Raw genomic sequence first — 19,475 nt, 5'->3', positions numbered from 1 at the left:
GAATGAGAATAAGTTGCACATCGCGACATAGCAGAATGATAATTAAATTTTTTTCCTAAAATTTTGATAATTATAACTGTTGATTGATAATAAATATAAATAAGTAATTAAAAAAAGAAAAAAAAAGAGAGAGGGGGGGGGGGGGGGGGGGGGGTGAATAAGGAAAATGAAAGTCGTCTTCGGCGCGGTTGGACCCGTCGGCCTTCCCAATTTCATTTTCTGCTCAGTCCAACTCTGCCCCCTCCATTTCTCTCTCTAGAAAAGAACACAACGCATTTGTTTTGAGCTCCATTCCTCTCTCTCTCTCTCTCTCTCTCTCTCTCTCTCTCTGTAGATCAGCCATTACCGAATTTCTTCTCTGCTTCTTCGAGCTGATCTCTCCTTCCAAGTCGCAATTCGGCGGATCTTCTGCTCCCTCGCTCATTCAGAGATCTGCGATTCGCAGTCCAGCAACCGCAGGAGGAGGTGGAAGAGGTGGACCGGGGGACGAGGAGGCGGGGGAAGAAAGGGTTGTGATTCAGCTGACTGAGTTTCTGTTCCGCTGTCTGCTCGTTTTTATGATCGAGTTTTCGATCTGAGAGGACATGGCGCTATCGGGAATGAGAGGCCTCTCCGTGTTCATCAGCGACATTCGCAATTGCCAGAACAAGGAGCAGGAACGCCTCCGCGTCGACAAGGAGCTCGGCAACATCCGTACTCGCTTCAAGAACGAGAAGGTTAGGGTTCTGCGCTTCTCCCTCTCTCACTCCCTCTCCTTCCGTGGACAGTGGACAATTTTTTTTCCTAGGTAGTGCTGCGGACAATGCGATTGAATGTGTTAAATTCTGGCGTCTCATTGGGCAATTCTTCAATGCTTCTATGACGCGAAGAACAATTCGCTGGTTCCACTTCTATAGCAGCTCTATGTTGTTTAATGAAATTGCTTTTGGTGATAGTATCTAATATGTTTCTGTTTCTCGCGTTTGAAACTATTACCATTGTAAACATTAAACTCATTCTTCTCCAAGTAACCCAGCAACTGCATCGAATCTCCAGTTGGCCTCCGCAACCTTAGGAGAGTTCTATTTCTTCATTTTCTTAAGTGGTGCACAATGTTGTGATTTGGATACTTGTTTGGAGTACTTAGGTCAATTTTGGTCTGAAATCTCTGAGCTAGTATTTTGTGGTACAACTAATTTGATGTAGAGAGTTAAGTGATTGTTGTGAAGAGCCCGGGCCGTGAGGCAGCCACAAGCATATTACTATCACAGGCATTGCTATTTTTGTGTGTTTGATGAGCTGATGGAATGCAATGCCATCGGCATTCCATATTTCCCATGTCAAGGTGTACCTAATGAAGCAATGAACTCTGGAAAACTGTGCAAAGGGGGAAAATTGATGATGAAATATTGTGGTTTATGCGACAGATTGGATTTTCAGTATGCCAGCTGTTGCTATATTGCTATGCTACGGTGTACTCATGGGTTCACCTTTCTATTATTCAGTTAAGGATCATGTAGTGGGCTGCTGACTTCAGCTGGAGATTAGTTTGGAAACTTTGATTCTTCTTCTAAGATACAAGTACCATTACTTTGGATTGATATTACTGTTAGGAGCAGTTTTGTACAGTGGCAGCAGTGCTTGGATACAGATGCTTTTTAAGATTTGTGGCTCATTTTTTGCTTGGTTGGCTGTTTTTTTCCCCTAAGATAAGGGTTTGCTCTAAAAGAATTAGGTGAAAGAATTAAGTTGTGCTAGGCTACATCTAGTATCTTCTTGCTTAATGTAAATTTTTTAAATGAGACCCAGAGAGCTCCTTCTGGTCAGAGTAGCATATTGGTCCCTATGCTGTAGAGCAGAAGTGTGTGCATTTGTAGTATCCAGGAGATTACACCGTACAATTTATGTTACTCTATCTGACTAAAATTTGGAAAAGTGTACCTGTTTAGGAAAACAACTCATACTGCCATCCTGATCTTTATATATAAATGAAGACCTTGATCTCATGTGCGGAGATGGACAAGGTACATGCTATATGGTCATGAGGAAGTAAGTGTTTTGAGGAAAAATGGGTCTTATTGCTTATATAAATCTGGCTAACTTCCTACTGGTGCTTTCAGTAATATAAAATTTCTAAGCAAGAGATACCAGTTCTGGCAACAATTGATAATTACTGATCCAAAAACATCTTGGGTTTGTGATCTGCTCTAAGACTGTTCCTTGGAGCTTCTCGTGTATTAATTCACTAGAGTTGTTTCCTGAGAAGTCTCATGATGCATCTTAGTATGTCTACCCTGATACGTTTCAACAGGGATTGACGCCTTATGAGAAGAAAAAATATGTCTGGAAGATGCTCTACATATACATGCTTGGTTATGACGTTGATTTTGGTCACATGGAAGCTGTTTCGTTGATATCCGCCCCAAAGTATCCTGAAAAGCAGGCAAGATCCTACTCTTGGTTTTAATTCTTCAATTGCTTAAAAAAGAAAAAAAAATGGAAAAAAGAAAAGAGAGAAGGTTGATCTGTTCTTGGACTTGATAAGTTGTTCTTTATGTGGATGCAGGTTGGGTATATCGTGACAGCATGCCTGCTCAATGAGAACCACGACTTTCTCAGATTGGCTATTAATACTGTCCGAAATGACATCATTGGTCGCAATGAAACCTTCCAATGCTTGGCATTGACTATGGTATAGTTTCGGAAATGCTTCTTGACTTTTCAGTTGATTCTCATGTGAAACCATAGTTTACCAAAAATGCCATCATCTCCACTTGGGATATCTAGTAATCTATAATATTTTCTTATAGTTTGTTTTCTTTTTGTAGGTAGGAAATATTGGCGGAAGAGAGTTTGCGGAATCTCTTGCCCCGGATGTTCAAAAGTTACTTGTGAGTGACATTTCCTGTATCAATCCACATATTCTAGTCCTGTATTTTTATTTTTTTTGTCTAACTAAATTTTTATTTTCAGATTTCTAGTAGTTGCAGACCACTTGTGAGGAAAAAAGCAGCATTATGTCTTTTGCGCTTGTATAGGAAAAACCCTGATGTTGTAAATGTAGATGGCTGGTAAGTCCAAATTCCTCTGTGAAAGGCTCGCTGTGTGAAAATGGGTTCTGTCTGCTTCTACAGAACATGTGCTTCATTTGACGAACTTTCTGTTTATGTTATTTAAGGGCGGATCGGATGGCACAGCTCTTAGACGAACGCGATCTTGGCGTTTTAACTTCTTCAATGAGTCTTCTTGTTGCTCTAGTATCAAATCACCATGAGACATATTGGAGTTGTCTTCCAAAGTGTGTTAAGATATTGGAGCGCCTCGCTCGAAACCAGGACGTTCCCCAAGAGTATACCTATTATGGCATTCCATCCCCCTGGCTACAGGTCTGTGTAGCAGTTTTTCTCTGTTTAGTTAGTTTATGATGGATAATTCCATAATGATTATATACGTTTGCACTTTCAGGTTAAGACCATGAGAGCTCTCCAGTACTTCCCGGTGATTGAAGATCCTAATACCAGAAGATCATTATTTGAGGTTTGATTCTTCCGCAGCAATTTACTTTATTTCATGCTTTTCATATGTATTTAACGAAACTCAAATTGGTGATTAGGTGTTGCAAAGAATACTGATGGGAACCGACGTTGTCAAAAATGTTAACAAGAACAATGCATCACATGCTGTTCTCTTTGAAGCACTTTCTTTGGTAAGTTTCTGAACAACTTAAATTTCACGTTAATATGTTATTGGTTCCATTGCTGGTCATAAACCGGCTTTGTTTCACAGGAAAATACCATTTGTTTATATGAGTAGAATAAATGTGTTAGGTGTAAGGTAGTTTTCTATAGTTACTGATAAGTCTCTCTGCTACCTGTTAGAATAAGTAGGTTGCTCATTGAAACTTGTTTAACATCTTTGAATCGTTCCCTGTCAGGTTATGCACCTTGATGCTGAAAAGGAGATGATGTCTCAGTGTGTTGCCCTTCTTGGAAAATTCATTGCTGTTCGTGAACCAAACATTAGATATCTCGGCTTGGTAAGTTGAAAGCCTACAAGGTCTCCTGTTTCTCTTTTCATTTTTGATGTTAGAAAAATATGCATGAACCGTCATTGATTGATCTGAGTATGTCCATTATTCTGATTATGATACTGCACAACATTGACTTTCTGCAGGAGAATATGACACGAATGTTGATGGTAACAGATGTGCAAGACATCATAAAGAGACACCAAGCTCAGATCATAACATCATTGAAGGATCCAGACATTAGGTTGGTTTTTTCATACTCTGTGCTGCAGCATTATTTGCTCACTAATTCAGATAGGGTAGCTGCTGTCGGAATATACATTAAGTGAGGTACCTATTGTGTGATTAATGGAATGATTTAGTAATTATTGCTTACGTGTTCAACCTGAATCTTTTGTTCTAAATTCTTATTTTGCATATGGACCGAAATATTGGCTTATTATGAGATGGGATGGGGTGTGCGGGCAAAGAAAGTTGGTTGTAGTTTGATATTAACTGATGAGAACTTTTCCATCGGTTCTCTCTAACACCTGGATATCCCCCAGCATTCGTCGACGGGCCCTTGATCTTCTATATGGCATGTGTGATGTTTCTAATGCAAAAGACATAGTTGAAGAGTTATTGCAGGTACAAAATTTGAGTTCTTTTCATTTGAAAGAAATGTTTAGTGAGCTCTTCTACTTAGAAGTGGATTCGGAGACAACTAATTTCTCACCTGTTGTTCAGTATCTCAGCACTTCAGACTTCACTATGCGTGAGGAATTGTCACTGAAAGCTGCTATCCTTGCTGAGAAATTTGCCCCTGATTTGTCATGGTAAGTGTGCCACACACTTTTAAGAATAAAAATATGAGCTAAAAGTTTAAAAAGTATGTGAGGATAGTTAATTGGATTGGAATTTGTAAATGACCTTTCTTTAAAACCTTATATTTGAATGATTCTTTTGGGGCATTTTCTTCCTCCTATTATTCAAATTATTTGCTGCCTGAATTGCTTGGCTTGAATTAATTTATTGCTTTCTAGTAGCACCTCTTCTCCCTTTTGTGATCTTATATATTCTTGAAAATTTACAGGTATGTTGATGTGATTCTTCAGTTGATTGACAAGGCGGGAGATTTTGTTAGTGATGACATATGGTTTCGTGTTGTTCAGTTTGTCACTAATAATGAAGATCTACAGGTGAGAACTTAAAAATTGCCTGTTTTTCCTTGTCTTTTACAAGAATATTCTTTTGACCAGACTTTTTGTTTAACCAGCCTTATGCTGCTGTGAAAGCAAGAGAGTATCTTGACAAGCCTGCCATACATGAGACCATGGTGAAGGTATGACCTTCGGCTATGATTCATCATTCATATCTTGGTCCATGATATCTCAGATTCCTCATCCTGTGTCACTGGTAGCAGGTTTTTCTGTTAGTCCCTGACACCTTAATAAATTGATGCTAGTGACATCTGTTAACCCAGTGGGCCGTTCACAAAATTGGTTTTGTTATATACTTGATGATTCTTTCCTGGTATGATGTATAAAGTGAAGTATGGGGAAGAGTTTTCATCTTAGTCCTGTGTTGGCATATGACAGGTGAGTGCTTATCTACTTGGAGAGTACAGCCACCTTTTGGCAAGACGGCCTGGTTGCAGCCCTAAGGACATATTTAGTATTATCCACGAGAAGCTCCCCACAGTATCGTAAGAGTACTAGGCATATGCTTTTCAAATCTTTTCCGGATCTTTTAATATTCTCTTAGAACCTGAGGCTTTTTGCAGGACGTCTACCATTCCTATTCTTCTTTCTACATATGCTAAAATCCTGATGCACACCCAACCGCCAGATCTGGAACTACAGAATCAGATTTGGGCAATTTTCCAGAAGTAAATTTCTGCACCTTATTCACATTTCTATATTTTACTCATTGATGATGTGCTATGTGGATTTTCTTAAACCTGATTCTAATATTGTAGATATGAGAGCTGCATTGATGCTGAGATACAGCAAAGGGCTGTTGAATATTTTGCATTAAGTAGGAAAGGCCCCGCTCTGGCTGATATATTGGCTGAAATGCCGAAATTCCCTGAACGACAGGTTAGAATTTACCAGGGTTTAGCTCATTCTATGGCCTTTTTTAATTATTAAATAAATGTATAGCTCATAATCTCAATCAGTCCAGCGAAAGAAATGAAGTTGATCGGAGGGATTTTCCAATTTCAATTGTTGTTTTTCATTTGCAGTCTGCATTAATCAAGAAAGCCGAAGATATTGAAACGGATACTGCAGAACAAAGCGCTATCAAATTGCGTGCCCAACAGCAACCATCAAATGCATTAGTAGTGACAGATCAGCGCCCCCCCAATGGGACACCTCCCCCAGTAGGCTCATTGAGTCTCGTGAAGGTGCCTAGCATGAGTGGTAACTCGGTAAGTCCAAGATCCCTGCTTAAGCTGGACTTATGTGCTGTTTTTCAGCATTAGTTTTGCCCAAATTTTAAAGGTATATTTTGGACTTGACATGTCTGTCAATAATGGCAGGATTACAATGTGGTGGATCAAGGAGTAAACCAGACTAATGGGACTCTGAGCAAAACAGACTCTCAGCCTCCTTCAGCTGATCTCCTCGGGGATCTGTTGGGTCCACTTGCTATTGAGGGCCCTCCTGGTGCTGTACACTCAGAGCAGACTGCGGTATCTGGAGTAGAAGGTGTCCCAAGTGCTGCAGATGCTGCAGCCATTGTTCCTCTTGAGGAGCAGACAAATTCCGTGCAGGTATTAATATTCATGTTTTTTTGGATATATGAAAGTGAAGATTGTTTTTGCTTAAGTATTCTGCATGTTCTGTTCATGGCCACTTTATACCTTTCTCTGCTTTGTTTTATGTTTCTCTAGAATACACATGTATTTGTATGTATGATGTATGGATAGATATCGACTCATTTTGGAATTCGAGTATTCTCGAGATAAGAAATGTGATCGTTAATTCCCATTCTTCATCGTCATTTTATTTTTCCTTTTTAACTCTTCAGCATTATTTTGTCAATGCATACTGTACCCTTCAGTTCATGTCTGCGTCATGCTCATCACACTTCTTTATATTAAAATTTTGTTGATCTTTATGGTTCTTCCAACAGATTGTACTTCCCGCCTACCATTTCAGGTTGCAGTTTAGTAGAGACTAGGCTTCATTTACCTTTTTGATGGGCCTCTTTTTTCATCTACCTTTGCAGCCTATTGGAAACATTGCAGAAAGATTCCATGCTCTATGCTTGAAGGATAGTGGTGTCTTATACGAGGATCCTCACATTCAGGTAGATCTTTCAGTTTCAGCATCTCCTTCTCCTGGTATTATTATCTCAGAAATTCCATAAGCCCTGACAGTATCTTCTCTCAATAATCCCAGATTGGTGTTAAAGCTGAGTGGCGTGCGCATCAAGGACGTCTTGTTCTTTTCCTGGGTAACAAGAATACGTCTCCACTAGTGTCAGTTCACGCTCTCATATTATCTCCTTCACATTTAAAGATGGAACTGGCATTAGTACCTGACACTATACCTCCACGGGCACAGGTAAAAGCTTCATTTTCTTTTTCCCCTTGTAGCTAATTTATATGTCCTTTTCTGATGACAGTTTTTTTTTTTTGGTTAAGGTGCAATGTCCACTCGAGGTCACTAATCTCCGACCAAGTAGGGATATAGCAGTGCTTGATTTTTCCTACACATTCGGTACCAGTGTGGTAATATTAAAATGGAGTTCTTTTTTTGGCCTTTTGTGCTTACTCTTTGGCAGAAAATAAATGGCAATAAGTTACTTGTTTTCCTGTTTACAGGTCAATAACAAGCTTCGCCTTCCTGCTGTGATGAATAAGTTGCTTCAGCCTATACAATTGACTGCTGAGGAATTCTTTCCTCAGTGGAGATCATTATCCGGACCACCACTTAAGCTTCAAGAAGTGGTAGGAGCCACTGTTTCTCTTGTGATGAGTGCCTAAAAGGAGTGTGTTAATTGGTATCTATTAACATAAGATTGAGCTGCTTTGAGCGTCATCAATCTTCTCATATATCTCCACTATCTTGCAGGTTAGAGGTGTAAGACCTCTCCCTCTGATGGAAATGGCAAACTTATTTAACAGTTTCAGAGTGATGGTTTTACCAGGCCTAGTAAGTTCCATCTTTTCAATTTGAGCCTCTTTTCAGCTAAAACGATGATGCATGAGCTCTGACCTGTATAGTCTATTCCAGGACCCAAATCCTAATAATCTGGTCGCAAGCACAACCTTCTATTCAGAGAGCACACGGGCAATGCTGTGCTTGGTAATTGCTATCTCCATTTTCTTTACCTCTCGCTTCTGAGTCCCCCCTCTTTACTAGACTTGGCAGATCTTGTTAATGTCTGACGAAAGACTTTGGTTCTTTGAAATGAGTATAATCGACTCCCAGTTTGCTTCTCCTATCCAGTAATTGCTGGATGATAACTGAAACTTTTAAAAGTTGATTTTCATGTGGCCTGATTCATGAGCTTTTCAGATCCCGCTAAAATGAGACATGTAACTCCGTCAATATAGTAGAAATGTGAAAACAGAGCTTCTGTATTGAATTGACTGCTTAATCCCTGTATTGTCTTAACGTTTTCCAGGTAAGAGTTGAGACTGATCCAGCGGACAGAACGCAGTTGCGTATGACAGTTGCTTCAGGGGATCCCACCTTAACATTCGAGTAAGTGTCATTTTTTTTTACAATGGGACATGTGTAGTCATGAACATTAACAACAGAGCGTACCTCTCCATCTTTTCTCTCTCTATCTCTCTCTGTTTTTTTTTGTTATTTACCTCGGGAGATCCTGTAATTGGATGCTTACTATACAGGTTGAAGGAATTCATCAAGGAACAGTTGGTAAACATTCCAGGAGCTTCTCGTGGACCAGCAGCACCAGCTCCGGCTCCACCAAAGGGCCCAGCGATACCACCGGATGATCCTGCTGCTCTCCTGGCGGGATTGCTGTGATAAAACTGGAAGTCATCCAACTTAGAGGATTTGTTTGTATACAAGTAAACTGCCTTATATGAGCTGGATACATGGCCAATCCGCCCATCCTTTCCCTCCAAGAGGGCAAATAGAAACACATATTGATGATGCAAGGGCTGGCGGATTGCAGGGTGAGGTAAGATTTGTAATTGGGGGTTTTTCACGTTGAATTTTAGTTTCACGGGGGTTAGTCGGCATTTTGAGATTCTTTGTGCGCAGTTTTGTGCGTTAGAGAGTATTGGGGCTGCTGCATATTCTTTCGCTTTTCTCTGTTTTAGTATGATGATTTTCACCATACGGGTTCCTTTTTAGAAGATTCGCAGCACAGCACGTGTAAGATATATAAATATACATATATATGTGTGTGTCCATGTTGGAGTAGAAACCGGTTTGTAACAAGGTCTTTTAGCATTTGTTATGGCGATTCGATATTTATGTTTCCAATAAATAGATTTTTGTCTGTAATGGAGAGAAGGGAAACTGAGAGAGTTGGATTTTCATCTTCCGCATTTGTATTTCTCTGATTGGTGATCTTCTGGGATGTTACCAGGTTATAGATTTGACCATGAAGAAAGTAATGCGTATTAGAATTGACTTAAATCTAGGCCCGGGTTCAGGCTGGGCCCTCCCTCCTATCTTTATCGTCGTCCCATCGTATGTGTAAGTACACAAGCCTACAATCCATGAATTGGTCCAAAATACCTTCAGGCCCGGTTGGCCTCTTCAAAACTTGGACCCATGAAATCAAGCCCATAATTTGCAGCATGTCCCCGTCCTGTGTGTCAGCAGAACTGACCAACGTTGTGCACGGCGCTTGGGCTCAACCGATCCTACTGCAGCATGGGTCTACCTATGCAGCCTATTATTCGAGGTGGCCGATAAACGCTTTGCTGCGTCGGCGACAGCAAGTACAGCACCATAACTTAACTGGTTCTTCTTTGTTCCATTTCCATCCAATACCCCGGGGAAAAAGAAAAAAAGAACAGTAAACTGATTTGCATGTACAATGAAAACTTTAATTCCTGATCCCAATAATAATAAGTCTATGAAAGCCGAATTTTTTGTACAAGCGCTTCAATGGGATAAGCACCCTGATTGATAAAAAAGGAAACAGGTGCTTATCTTCGAGGATCCGAAAAAATTGCATATACCCAAAACCCCAATGCTTTCTTTACCTGTTGGATCCTACTACGCCTAAGACAACAGCAAATCGCAGACTACTATATGGCCATACCCATGACCAACAATCTGAACGATCTAACTTACAACTGTTGCGAGGGCCATGCCAATTCTCCGCTTGCGGAAGTGCCCCCCCCCCCCCCCCCCCCCCCCCCAACAGAGAATCACCCCCGATTGCTGTAAATATCGCAATTTCAAGCGAACAAAGTATCAAGAATATTGGCTTGGCCTTCCCAGTGTATCTTCACCACTGAGGCATCTCTTTTCTTCGCCTTCCACCATGAGAAAAAAGACATCGAACCAAAACCCAAAGACATCTCAGACCTCAAAACCAGTTCTCACCGCCACTCGCGGCAATTGCCACATCTCCATCCCCCAAGCTCGATCTCTGACTCATCCCAAGGAGAACACTGGTTATGAATACATAGCCCGCATACCTCGCAAGAAAGATTTGGTAGAGGCTCCGAGCCCAGACAAACTTGACACTGAACATCCACGGAAGTGTCCAAAGAGATTGCATGTTCCAATTCATCATTGAATGCAAACCCCCCGTCCTGAGATATTGCCGCATCCAAGTTATCCCACTCCCCAGGCGCATCCTCCGCACCCAACTGCCCAATACCATCGGGACCCAATAGTTCCGTGTAAGTGAAGTAAGTCTGAGGTTCAAATTCCATATCCTCATAGCTGAACCCTCCCAACTCAGAGACCTGCTCATTTTCATGCATTGACTTCCATGCCGTCGTAGGAGTCTGTCCATTATCCATGCTCAATGGGATATCCGTTGGGAGGCTTGTGGATGGATCCAAATGAGAAAAATCATTACCAGCAAGACTAAATGAGGCCGTCGAATCCCGCTTCAAGTGCCTCCTCACAGGCAGTTTCTGTGGCCCAGAAGCAGTGGCCCAGTCGAATCCAGATTCCAGATTTTCATCTTTTAAGTGTTCAACTCGCGAGGCAGATTGAAGGAGGGGGTCAACTTCATGGGTCGACAACTCTTCTGAGGAAATCATTGGTGTACTGGGCTCCCATCCTTTTGATTCGGACATATCTCCAGAATCAGAGTCCAAAAGTATAGTAGTATCCTGCTTCAAATTTGATGGCTGCTGCTGCTTCACCCTGTTCTTGACTTTATCATCATATGGACACTCGGGTGATTTTATCCTACGACATTTGCAGCACTTAAAACCAAGCACCTCAGGAACTCTAGACGCCTTTACTTCAAGAGCATCAGCATGGTACCAATCTGCAGATACCCCAAAGATGAAATGAATAAAAGAAGCAATAAGAAACTATATAGGAAAAAGTTCCTACAGAACGAGCAAGTAATGGTTTGCAACAGGAAGTTTTGTCTATGGCCACCTTGCGCCCTTAAGTTGTTGAGTTAATTAAATCAACTAATTGATTGCATTTGGAATCACCTCATACCAGCAATTTGCACCCTAAGTTGTTATCTACTTACTTTATCTCAGTTAAACAATTTTCAGGGTATGATGAATAATCTGCAAAAAGTAATGCTTATTTCTTAAAAGGTACTTACTTGAACAAGATGGGCAGCGGATGTAAATCAGATCTGGATGGTATGGCTTCTGACACAATTTACAAACGGGCTGTGGCCTGTTCCTATCCGCATTGCCAATCAAAAGAATATTTTCTTTCCTGAAGTCAGAGCCTGTATCATCAATGTTCCTCTTATTCCAGATGATCCCCCAAGTAGTATTCCGGGCTTTTGTGGCCGAGGTACCATTTTTGGCATCCTTCTCCTTTGACTTCACAGATAAAGATGGTGGAATAGAGATCTTGATCTTAGGAACTTCATGGACTGTCTTGGTTTTCGGGTAGTCTCGGACTTGCAAAAGCAACGGACTAGTTGGAGATTCTGTGCTTTCCTTCTTGATAAAAGCTTTTGCATGGTGACACCGCTTGCAAGTCATGGAGGACTGAATTTGCCCATTCTGTGATGATTTTGAGAATATGATGCAGCCATCATGGCAATAACCTGGTATGGAGATTGCAAAAAATAACTTAAGCATTCTGATGAAGATTGTCTTCAAGGTAGCAAACCTAGAGCAGGGCTCTTTGCTTGGTTAACTTAAGTGAACCAATTGTTCCTTAAAATTTTGAAAGAGAAACTGACTTATGGGAATGCAATTCTTTAGATCTAAGAAGCCGAGAAGGCAAAGGGTAAGACTTCATTCAAGCAAAAAGCTATGCAAAAGAAAACCAAAAAAAAAAAAAATCAGTCAAGTATTAACATACCTTGGCACACACTGCATTTTACCACATCCCTGAAATTTTTACCAGAAAAATGCAAGTCAAATTAGAGCAAGTTAAAAATAGGAAATACAAAACCATCTTTAGACATTGTGGACAATTACCTTATCGAAACATGCAGTTGACAAGACGAGCAAGAGAACTTCTCCACATTATCTCTCCTATATTCGAGATAAGAAAATATATCCATGCGAGCCGCTTTGAACCTCATCCTCCGCAACTTCACTAGCACATTTGATGGCACCTCAGATGGAGAGAGCATTTTCGACCTCTCCTCATACTCTTTGATTAAGTATAAAGGAATGTGCGTTTCATAGGACCAGTACTTTTCATTTCCTCCTTGAATTGGCTCTACCTCAATGATGGTCTTCATAACTCGGGATGGAAGGTGCTTTTGCATCCCAAAATCAACTCCATATACAATCTTATTCTTGGAAATTTTCTTATCGCAAACACTGGCATTTCTAAAAGCCGAAACTTCTATTTCAGGGCCTTTTCCATCTGGAAGGTTCAATTCTGGACGAATGAGGTCGTTCCATCTCAAAAACAGATCCAGATATCTGACCTGGTACAAATCAAAACCTACTTGAGTTTCCTGCCTAAATTTTTTACATCGATTTGTTTGCAATCAATAGAGGACATAATTAATTAAAAGCAAAAAAAAATTGGAAAAGATGTACATGTTGAATGAACAGAAAATGAGGACAAACCTGGAGAGCAAGCTGGGATGCGTTCTTACTCATCTCAACTGCAGCTCTCCAAACCGACTGCCTACTTCTTTTGGGAACCTCAAAGCCATCAGCATAATGCACACCTGCGATCTTTCTCAAACCCGCTATACATGTAAAAGAGGGGGGGAAGAGGAAAGACAGTGTCACTGAAAAATCTAAAAAGAGAAAAAAGCGCGATACATAAATTGAAACGTTTTTTGCAGAAGTTACCCTGGTGAGCTGCTCTTTTTATCATTGAGCACGCCAAGACTGCTTTGTTCAATAAAATCTTTGATAGCTTCCCTCCTCGCCACCAGCTGAAACTTTTTTCGAGACAATCATCTTCTGTATCTTCAGATAGAGTAGACTGCTTCTTGTTCGGCCTCCCACCAGGTCCACGCTTCTGTATAATTCCAGTAGTGCAAGTAGTACCTTGAGTAACTGAACATTCAGCTGACCAATCATCCACCAATTTAAACCAGTCACCAGAAAGAGCCACAGGCCGAATATGTTCTTCAAGCTGCCAGTTTAAGCATTTGGTCAGTTAAGGAGGGAATAGATCTAGTAAAACATAAAGCACAGCAATTATCGTGAAAATTGAACCTCAATCAATGATGCACCTTAAGGATGAAGAGTTTAACACCATTTGCCTCCCCTAATGCACTGCATCTTTTATCTATAACGAATAAAGACACAATCCAGAAGCAGTGCTTCACAGCTAGATGATTTAAAACATCATAATTTCCAGTACAGTTGGAAGATAAGAGTGAGATGTTCAAGTTTCTTAAACATGGGAAATTTGTTTTACAGCATAGTGCATACATTAACATACTTTTCCTTTTTTGTAACAAAACATCCCTTACAGCAGAACGAATAAAATATCTATTAGGAGAAAACAGCAGCATTGGAGAGGGCTTAGCTGGACACGTAGAAGCCAATAAAACAGTTGAACTTGCTTGCTAAACTTGTTTGATTTGGACAATGTTAAAGACCATCTCAGTGAATGTAAGAATGCACAGAAAACTTAATAGATAGTAAAATTCATAAACCAATGTTGCATCAAACTGAAAGGGAAAAAAAATAAAGAAAAGAAATGTCTGTCTTGGTTTCCTTTTGCTTAAAGGTGTTTTTTCACACAACGAACAACTTGCAAGAACAAAACCTAGAGAAAGGTAAAAGGATCATGAAAGACACTAATCATCGTAAATGTTACTTTCCTATGACATGAAAATAGCAAATAGAAAGCTAGAAGAACATCTTACCTCAAACGGAAAGGGAAAAAAAAAAAAGGCCAGGATAAAGAGGTAAACAGTGCATACTAACCTTAAGCAAGAGGGCTTTGAGTATGACACAGCTTGAAGCCTCCACTACCATTTTGCGCCACTCTCTTCTAAAATTCTCATTCAGAAAGGGACCGCCTATGAGTCCATGAAAACTCTCCTCTATCAACAAAATGTATGTAGCCATGCTAGGAAGACACCCCTCTCCACTCTTTATAGGATGAAGACCACTGAGAACCTTCAGAGTACTTTTACTAACGATAGTGGCTGCTGAATTCAACATACATCCTCTCCTACTGGCAGGACCACTCTTGCAAGAGTAACACCAACCACACCTCTCCCTTGGAACCTCCCAAAGTTTCTTCTCTGAACTGGGCCAGAAAAATCGAGAGGCACTTCTTGAGAATGCCTTCATTTGTTGAGAAATAACAGATACAACTTTCTTAGGATTTCTAGCAGCATGACCCTCGAGGACCTGGCCCTCCTCTGCCGAGAGAGTGGCCAAATTTGCAGCAGCCGAAGCAGCAAAATACGCTTGCATATAGTGATTTATATATGCCTGTGGTTTGAAAAGAAAACCAAAGAACAAGCAATCACCAGCAAATTTTCTATCACCTACTGCCATCCCCGTGGGCTGATGCACTGTACTCGACGAAGACTTATTATGAGGCATACCATTTGAATGCATATTAATGACATGGTTGGCTGTGCTTGATCTGTCACAAACGCTCTGACAGGTTACGTTGGATGGTTCAGCTTGCTGGTTAATGGAACCTGAACATGAGTCAGTCCCTCCTCTAACCTGATCCCGTAGCCCCAAACTCACAAGGGAACATTCCTTTAGCAAGTCACCAGCAATTTGAGGATCATGGGCATCAATGTGGGTTCTTTGACTTCCATTTGACAAGTTCATACCAGATGATAATGGCACAGCATCTGTAGAATTTCCAGTCACATTGCTTACACTTTGAACTTCAACAGCATCTACGACCTTTTGGCTTTCTTTGCCTGAAGAGCTAAGTGGCTGAGCAGAACCATGTTTAGCTTCCCTATGATTTCCTTGATTCATGCATGCCTCCATGATTTTTGAGAGGGAAAAGACAGAATCTGGAATGTCCCAGTGTTTTACAATAGCCTTGCATATATCCAAATAGAGAACTGCAAGTTGCATCGATGAGTTAAGTGCTTGCAATACTTTCACAATATCCTTTTGATTGTAGTATCGGCAATATGATTTCTCACTGAAAGATGTCTTCAGGCTGCAATAAAGTAATTTCTTAGCTTCAATACCAAAAGATATAACAGATAGACAACTTCCACAAATAATAAGCTGCAACATGTAAAACATGGCTAATCTAGGCAGCACATAGATGATGACCAACAAGATAATGGAGGAATTAAGAAGCAATTCAAGAGACATATCAATTTAGAAAATTACGGGTAAGTAGAGGGTCGCTGAAAACATACACCAGTAAGTGATTGCAAGAACCCTGGAAAACTTGCCCATATGGATCAACTCCAAATATTTTGCCACCTACTAGTGAGGTCCCTGATGTGATAGTTGGCCCAATTTTATTAACTGTGCACTCGGGACAATACCATGGCCCTTCAGGTATATACATTTTCGCCACGCCAATACATCTGGAGTGGTACGCTGATGGGCACCCATCACAACAAAGCAAGGTTCCATCCATGCCACAAAGCCGGCACTCGTCACCATTACTATCCTCATCAACATTCCCTTCAGCCGCAACCATCTCTGTAACATCAAAAGTACTGGCTTTGGAATTTGAATTGGGACGTGACTTCATATCATGACTATCAGAGATTACTTCCATAACTTCTCTGTTATAGCAAGCAGATGTTTTGGAATAGCGTGGGTGGACCCTTCTTGGCCGATTATCTGCAGGATTGCTTGCAACTCCATCTGGGTCTATTCCAACTTCTGATTCTTCACGTATGTCAATTTCAGCTCTCAGCTCCGCAGACTCCAACACTTCATCGCATAGAATTTGCAGGATTAACAATTTCCTCCATGCAGGTAAAGAATAATAATCCTTTTCCAAGACGCCATCAAAAAACCATCTCCATTCCAGGCCCTTCACATAGCCCATCAAAGTTAAGTAATGGAATACGTAAACAGGCCATGTTAAAGTATCAAGCAAGCTCCAGTCGACACACCTGCAAACAAAGAGACAACATAAGATTGAAAGCATATGTGCACTAATCCCTGAGCAAGAGTCGGTATTTGATCACCCATATGGTTAGATTGTTCAAAGAGACACTGGTAACTACCTTTAAATCAGCAAAGACCAATCTCTCACAGCATTGCATTACATTGTTTTTCATTAAATTAAAAACATCCAATCTGTATTGCAATGAGTGCAATGCAAGTACCTCAGACATTTCGAAGCAGGCTCTGAACCCTCTGAGGAGAGATTTTCGAGATGACGCTTTAATACTAGCATCAAAGAAGCATGAATTGCATCCAACAATGTGTTTGGAACATTACAGTTGACGGCCCCTACCAGATCATCCAAGCCAAAGGGGTAGAGAAAGAGTGTGACACTGAATGACCTTAAAAACCCATATACAGAAAGCAGATGTGGCACATACTCCTGCAGAACACCTATACTCTCCGATGATTTTGGCAATAGTGGTGCAGGTGGTACAGGTATTGGCTCAGCCTCAGAACCCGAGACACCATCTTGTTCACACTCGAATGACTCACTTGACGAATCAGCATCCACATCACTGTCAGCTACATCTCCATTATCTTCAACAATGGGCGCACTGCATACTTCAGTCCCAGAGGATGACCCGGCCTTATCTACCTCATTCTTCTCAGGGACATCTACTGTTTTCGCCCTCTTACTGGATACCCGTTTATCTAATCTTTTCCTCTTTCTATTCAGCTCATCAGTGAAGTCGCTCTCATCTATAATAATATTTCGGAGCTCTCTGCTCTCTAAATCTTCACAATCCCCATCCTCGTAATCCACCCTATACAACCCCGTGTCATAACACACTATCTTCCCCAGGAAGGTCCCATTTCCCGAGAACTCTTTCAGCACGTATCGACCGACCAGTGCAATCGGCTTCATGCTGCTCCTTGTCTGCCTCTTAGAGTCGGGAGCCGACTTCTCACCGACGTCATTTTCCACCTCAGGAAGCGGCCGTTTCCTCGGCCTGCCCCTTTTTCTTGGTAATGCCGGCTCCATTGAGCAATCCAACAGGATCAGATCCTGAATCGAAGCTTAGGGTTCGTCCTCCAAAGCCTCCACTATGCTAGCAACAACGGCCACCAGACTCAGCAACCGCCTCGCTGCTACCTCCGACGAAATCACACTCCGCGCAGATCCTATAAGACCAACCAGAACACGAAATGAGATGAAAATGATGCTTCTCCGCATAGTAGAACGGTGTGTATGGAACTGAACGTTCCGTGGGCGAGAGAGGTCCGAATCTCTTCGGATATTCGATCGATTCATTGGAGCCCTCTGAAAGTGAAAGGGAAAACGAGGGGAGCAGAGGAAGAAGAGAGGAGACGTACCGTTAGGCGAGTGATAACCGCCATTGAAGCTCTCTGAGGTTAGAGAGAGAAAGAGAGAGAGCGGAAGCCCTAATAAGAGAGAGAAGGAGAGGAGTACGGGATCTCCACACCTTCCACCTTCTACCCAAAGCTAAAGTTACCGCGCGCTGTTACGTGTCGGACTCAGTTCTCCGACTCGGTTAATCTGAGTCACAACCCGCCTGACTCGTTCTTGATTCGGATGGCAGAGGAGTGTGGTTGGAAAATCTGGGTGTGCCCCTAGTCAATTGGGGGGTGAGGGGTATATATATACTGCTTTGGATGAACACGGACACCTAAGATATCATAAAAAACACGGTACATCATTTATTAACTTTCGGCAACCCCGTATACAAAGACCACAACGTCACTTGACATATACGTGCGCGGCTTCTCGAAAAAATATTATATTATCTTTTATATTTGTGCTATTATATCGTAACATAACATAAATGATCACCGTTTGGAAAATGTTTTTCCGCTTGGCCACAAGTCTGGCTTGTGTGGGCCGGACTTACTTGTTTTGTTTGGTGGGCCTACAAGTTCTCATGGGCCATGCTTATTAGCAGAACGTCACTTGAGTACCCATAAATTCATATATTTATATACCTTAGATCACTATAAATTTTTCATCAGATGGCTCGCGCGCATGAAGTACCACGCCTCATGGAACATCTCTTATATCTCGTAACCTAATGATAATTTTTGTCAAGAAAAAGAGAAATAAAATTGAATAAACATCTTATGTGTATTATTTATCTATAAACATATTTTGTTTATTGTTAAAATTGTATAATGAAGTTGTTTTTGGGTAAAATGATAAAAATATATATATTATCTCCCCGAAAAATGGAATATGGCGCCGACCAACTCGCCATGTAGTATGATATTTTCTTGTTCATTTTAAGGAAATTTCGGCAATGGGATTAGAAATATTAGTGAATGATACATGTATTCCGACGACCGTACGCCGCAAAATTGCTATTTCCACTCAGGCGGGACAGCAGCGCCCGAGTCAACTCAGGGGCCCGTTTTGCGGTTTTTTTAAAATTATTTAATTTTAAAAATAAGTTACTTCCACTCGGCTTACGGGGGTTGAAGTTTGCCTGCCGTGGGGGGGAATTATGAGGGAATTCAAATTGGCGGGAACATTTTCGTGTTTAATATTTTGTTTGTCGCCCCGCCAATTTCATTTTTTGTGGTTTGCTTAGGAATCTACGAATTTTATTCGTCGGCGGTTTCTTTTATTGGGATTACATGACTTTTTCATTTTTGCTCTTTCTATTTTTCCCCCCCTGATATTTTATTTTTCTATTTACCAAAGAATATTAAGATGCTCAAAAAATAAAAGTCACCTAAAAATCCTTTGTTCTATGCATGTGAATTCCAAGGACATGAAAACGATAAAATCCTTATTGAGTTTATATTTAACATCTCCATTCCTTCAAT

At 41.0% G+C, this 19,475-nt stretch overlaps 2 protein-coding genes across 2 annotated transcripts; one reads left to right on the top strand and one right to left on the bottom strand.

The window, feature by feature from the left end:
• Nucleotides 1-198: 198 nt before the first annotated feature.
• Nucleotides 199-9,517, top strand: LOC116211462 (AP-2 complex subunit alpha-1-like). Its single transcript, XM_031545854.1, has 27 exons — nt 199-716; nt 2,291-2,422; nt 2,546-2,671; nt 2,808-2,870; nt 2,953-3,050; nt 3,158-3,365; nt 3,445-3,516; nt 3,593-3,685; nt 3,914-4,015; nt 4,153-4,250; nt 4,552-4,633; nt 4,733-4,821; nt 5,079-5,184; nt 5,262-5,327; nt 5,584-5,690; nt 5,769-5,873; nt 5,964-6,084; nt 6,231-6,416; nt 6,528-6,761; nt 7,220-7,300; nt 7,393-7,557; nt 7,638-7,724; nt 7,818-7,943; nt 8,068-8,148; nt 8,230-8,301; nt 8,624-8,703; nt 8,853-9,517. The coding sequence occupies exons 1-27, from the start codon at nt 585-587 to the stop codon at nt 8,989-8,991; spliced, it is 3,051 nt and encodes a 1,016-aa protein (XP_031401714.1). The 5' UTR covers nt 199-584; the 3' UTR covers nt 8,992-9,517.
• A 489-nt stretch (nt 9,518-10,006) lies between these two features.
• On the bottom strand, nt 10,007-18,162 carry LOC116211461 (DDT domain-containing protein PTM). The gene is made up of 10 exons (XM_031545853.1): nt 18,009-18,162; nt 16,853-17,816; nt 15,923-16,636; nt 14,499-15,714; nt 13,407-13,695; nt 13,176-13,300; nt 12,570-13,030; nt 12,451-12,479; nt 11,732-12,190; nt 10,007-11,437 (listed from the first exon to the last, which is right to left on the bottom strand). Exons 2-10 carry the CDS (start codon nt 17,674-17,676, stop codon nt 10,530-10,532), a joined length of 5,025 nt encoding a protein of 1,674 aa, XP_031401713.1. The 5' UTR covers nt 17,677-17,816; nt 18,009-18,162; the 3' UTR covers nt 10,007-10,529.
• Nucleotides 18,163-19,475: the final 1,313 nt, after the last annotated feature.

The sequence above is a fragment of the Punica granatum genome, chromosome 6, assembly GCF_007655135.1.
Source record: "Punica granatum isolate Tunisia-2019 chromosome 6, ASM765513v2, whole genome shotgun sequence".
Classification (NCBI taxonomy): Eukaryota; Viridiplantae; Streptophyta; class Magnoliopsida; order Myrtales; family Lythraceae; genus Punica; species Punica granatum.
The sequence above is the reverse complement of the archived record's forward strand: the minus strand, read 5'-3'. Positions and strand labels throughout refer to the sequence as shown.

Coding starts and splice junctions, on each gene's coding strand:
- LOC116211462 (XM_031545854.1), top strand. CDS start 585: ATGGCGCTATCGGGAATGAGAGGCCTCTCCGTGTTCATCAGCGACATT. Junction 6,417..6,527: donor CTAGCATGAGTGGTAACTCG/GTAAGTCCAAGA, acceptor CAATAATGGCAG/GATTACAATGTGGTGGATCA. Junction 6,762..7,219: donor AGCAGACAAATTCCGTGCAG/GTATTAATATTC, acceptor CTACCTTTGCAG/CCTATTGGAAACATTGCAGA.
- LOC116211461 (XM_031545853.1), bottom strand. CDS start 17,676: ATGGAGCCGGCATTACCAAGAAAAAGGGGCAGGCCGAGGAAACGGCCG. Junction 13,696..14,498: donor TCAAAGCCCTCTTGCTTAAG/GTTAGTATGCAC, acceptor TTAAACTGGCAG/CTTGAAGAACATATTCGGCC. Junction 13,031..13,175: donor CATCCCAGCTTGCTCTCCAG/GTTTGTCCTCAT, acceptor GATTTGTACCAG/GTCAGATATCTGGATCTGTT.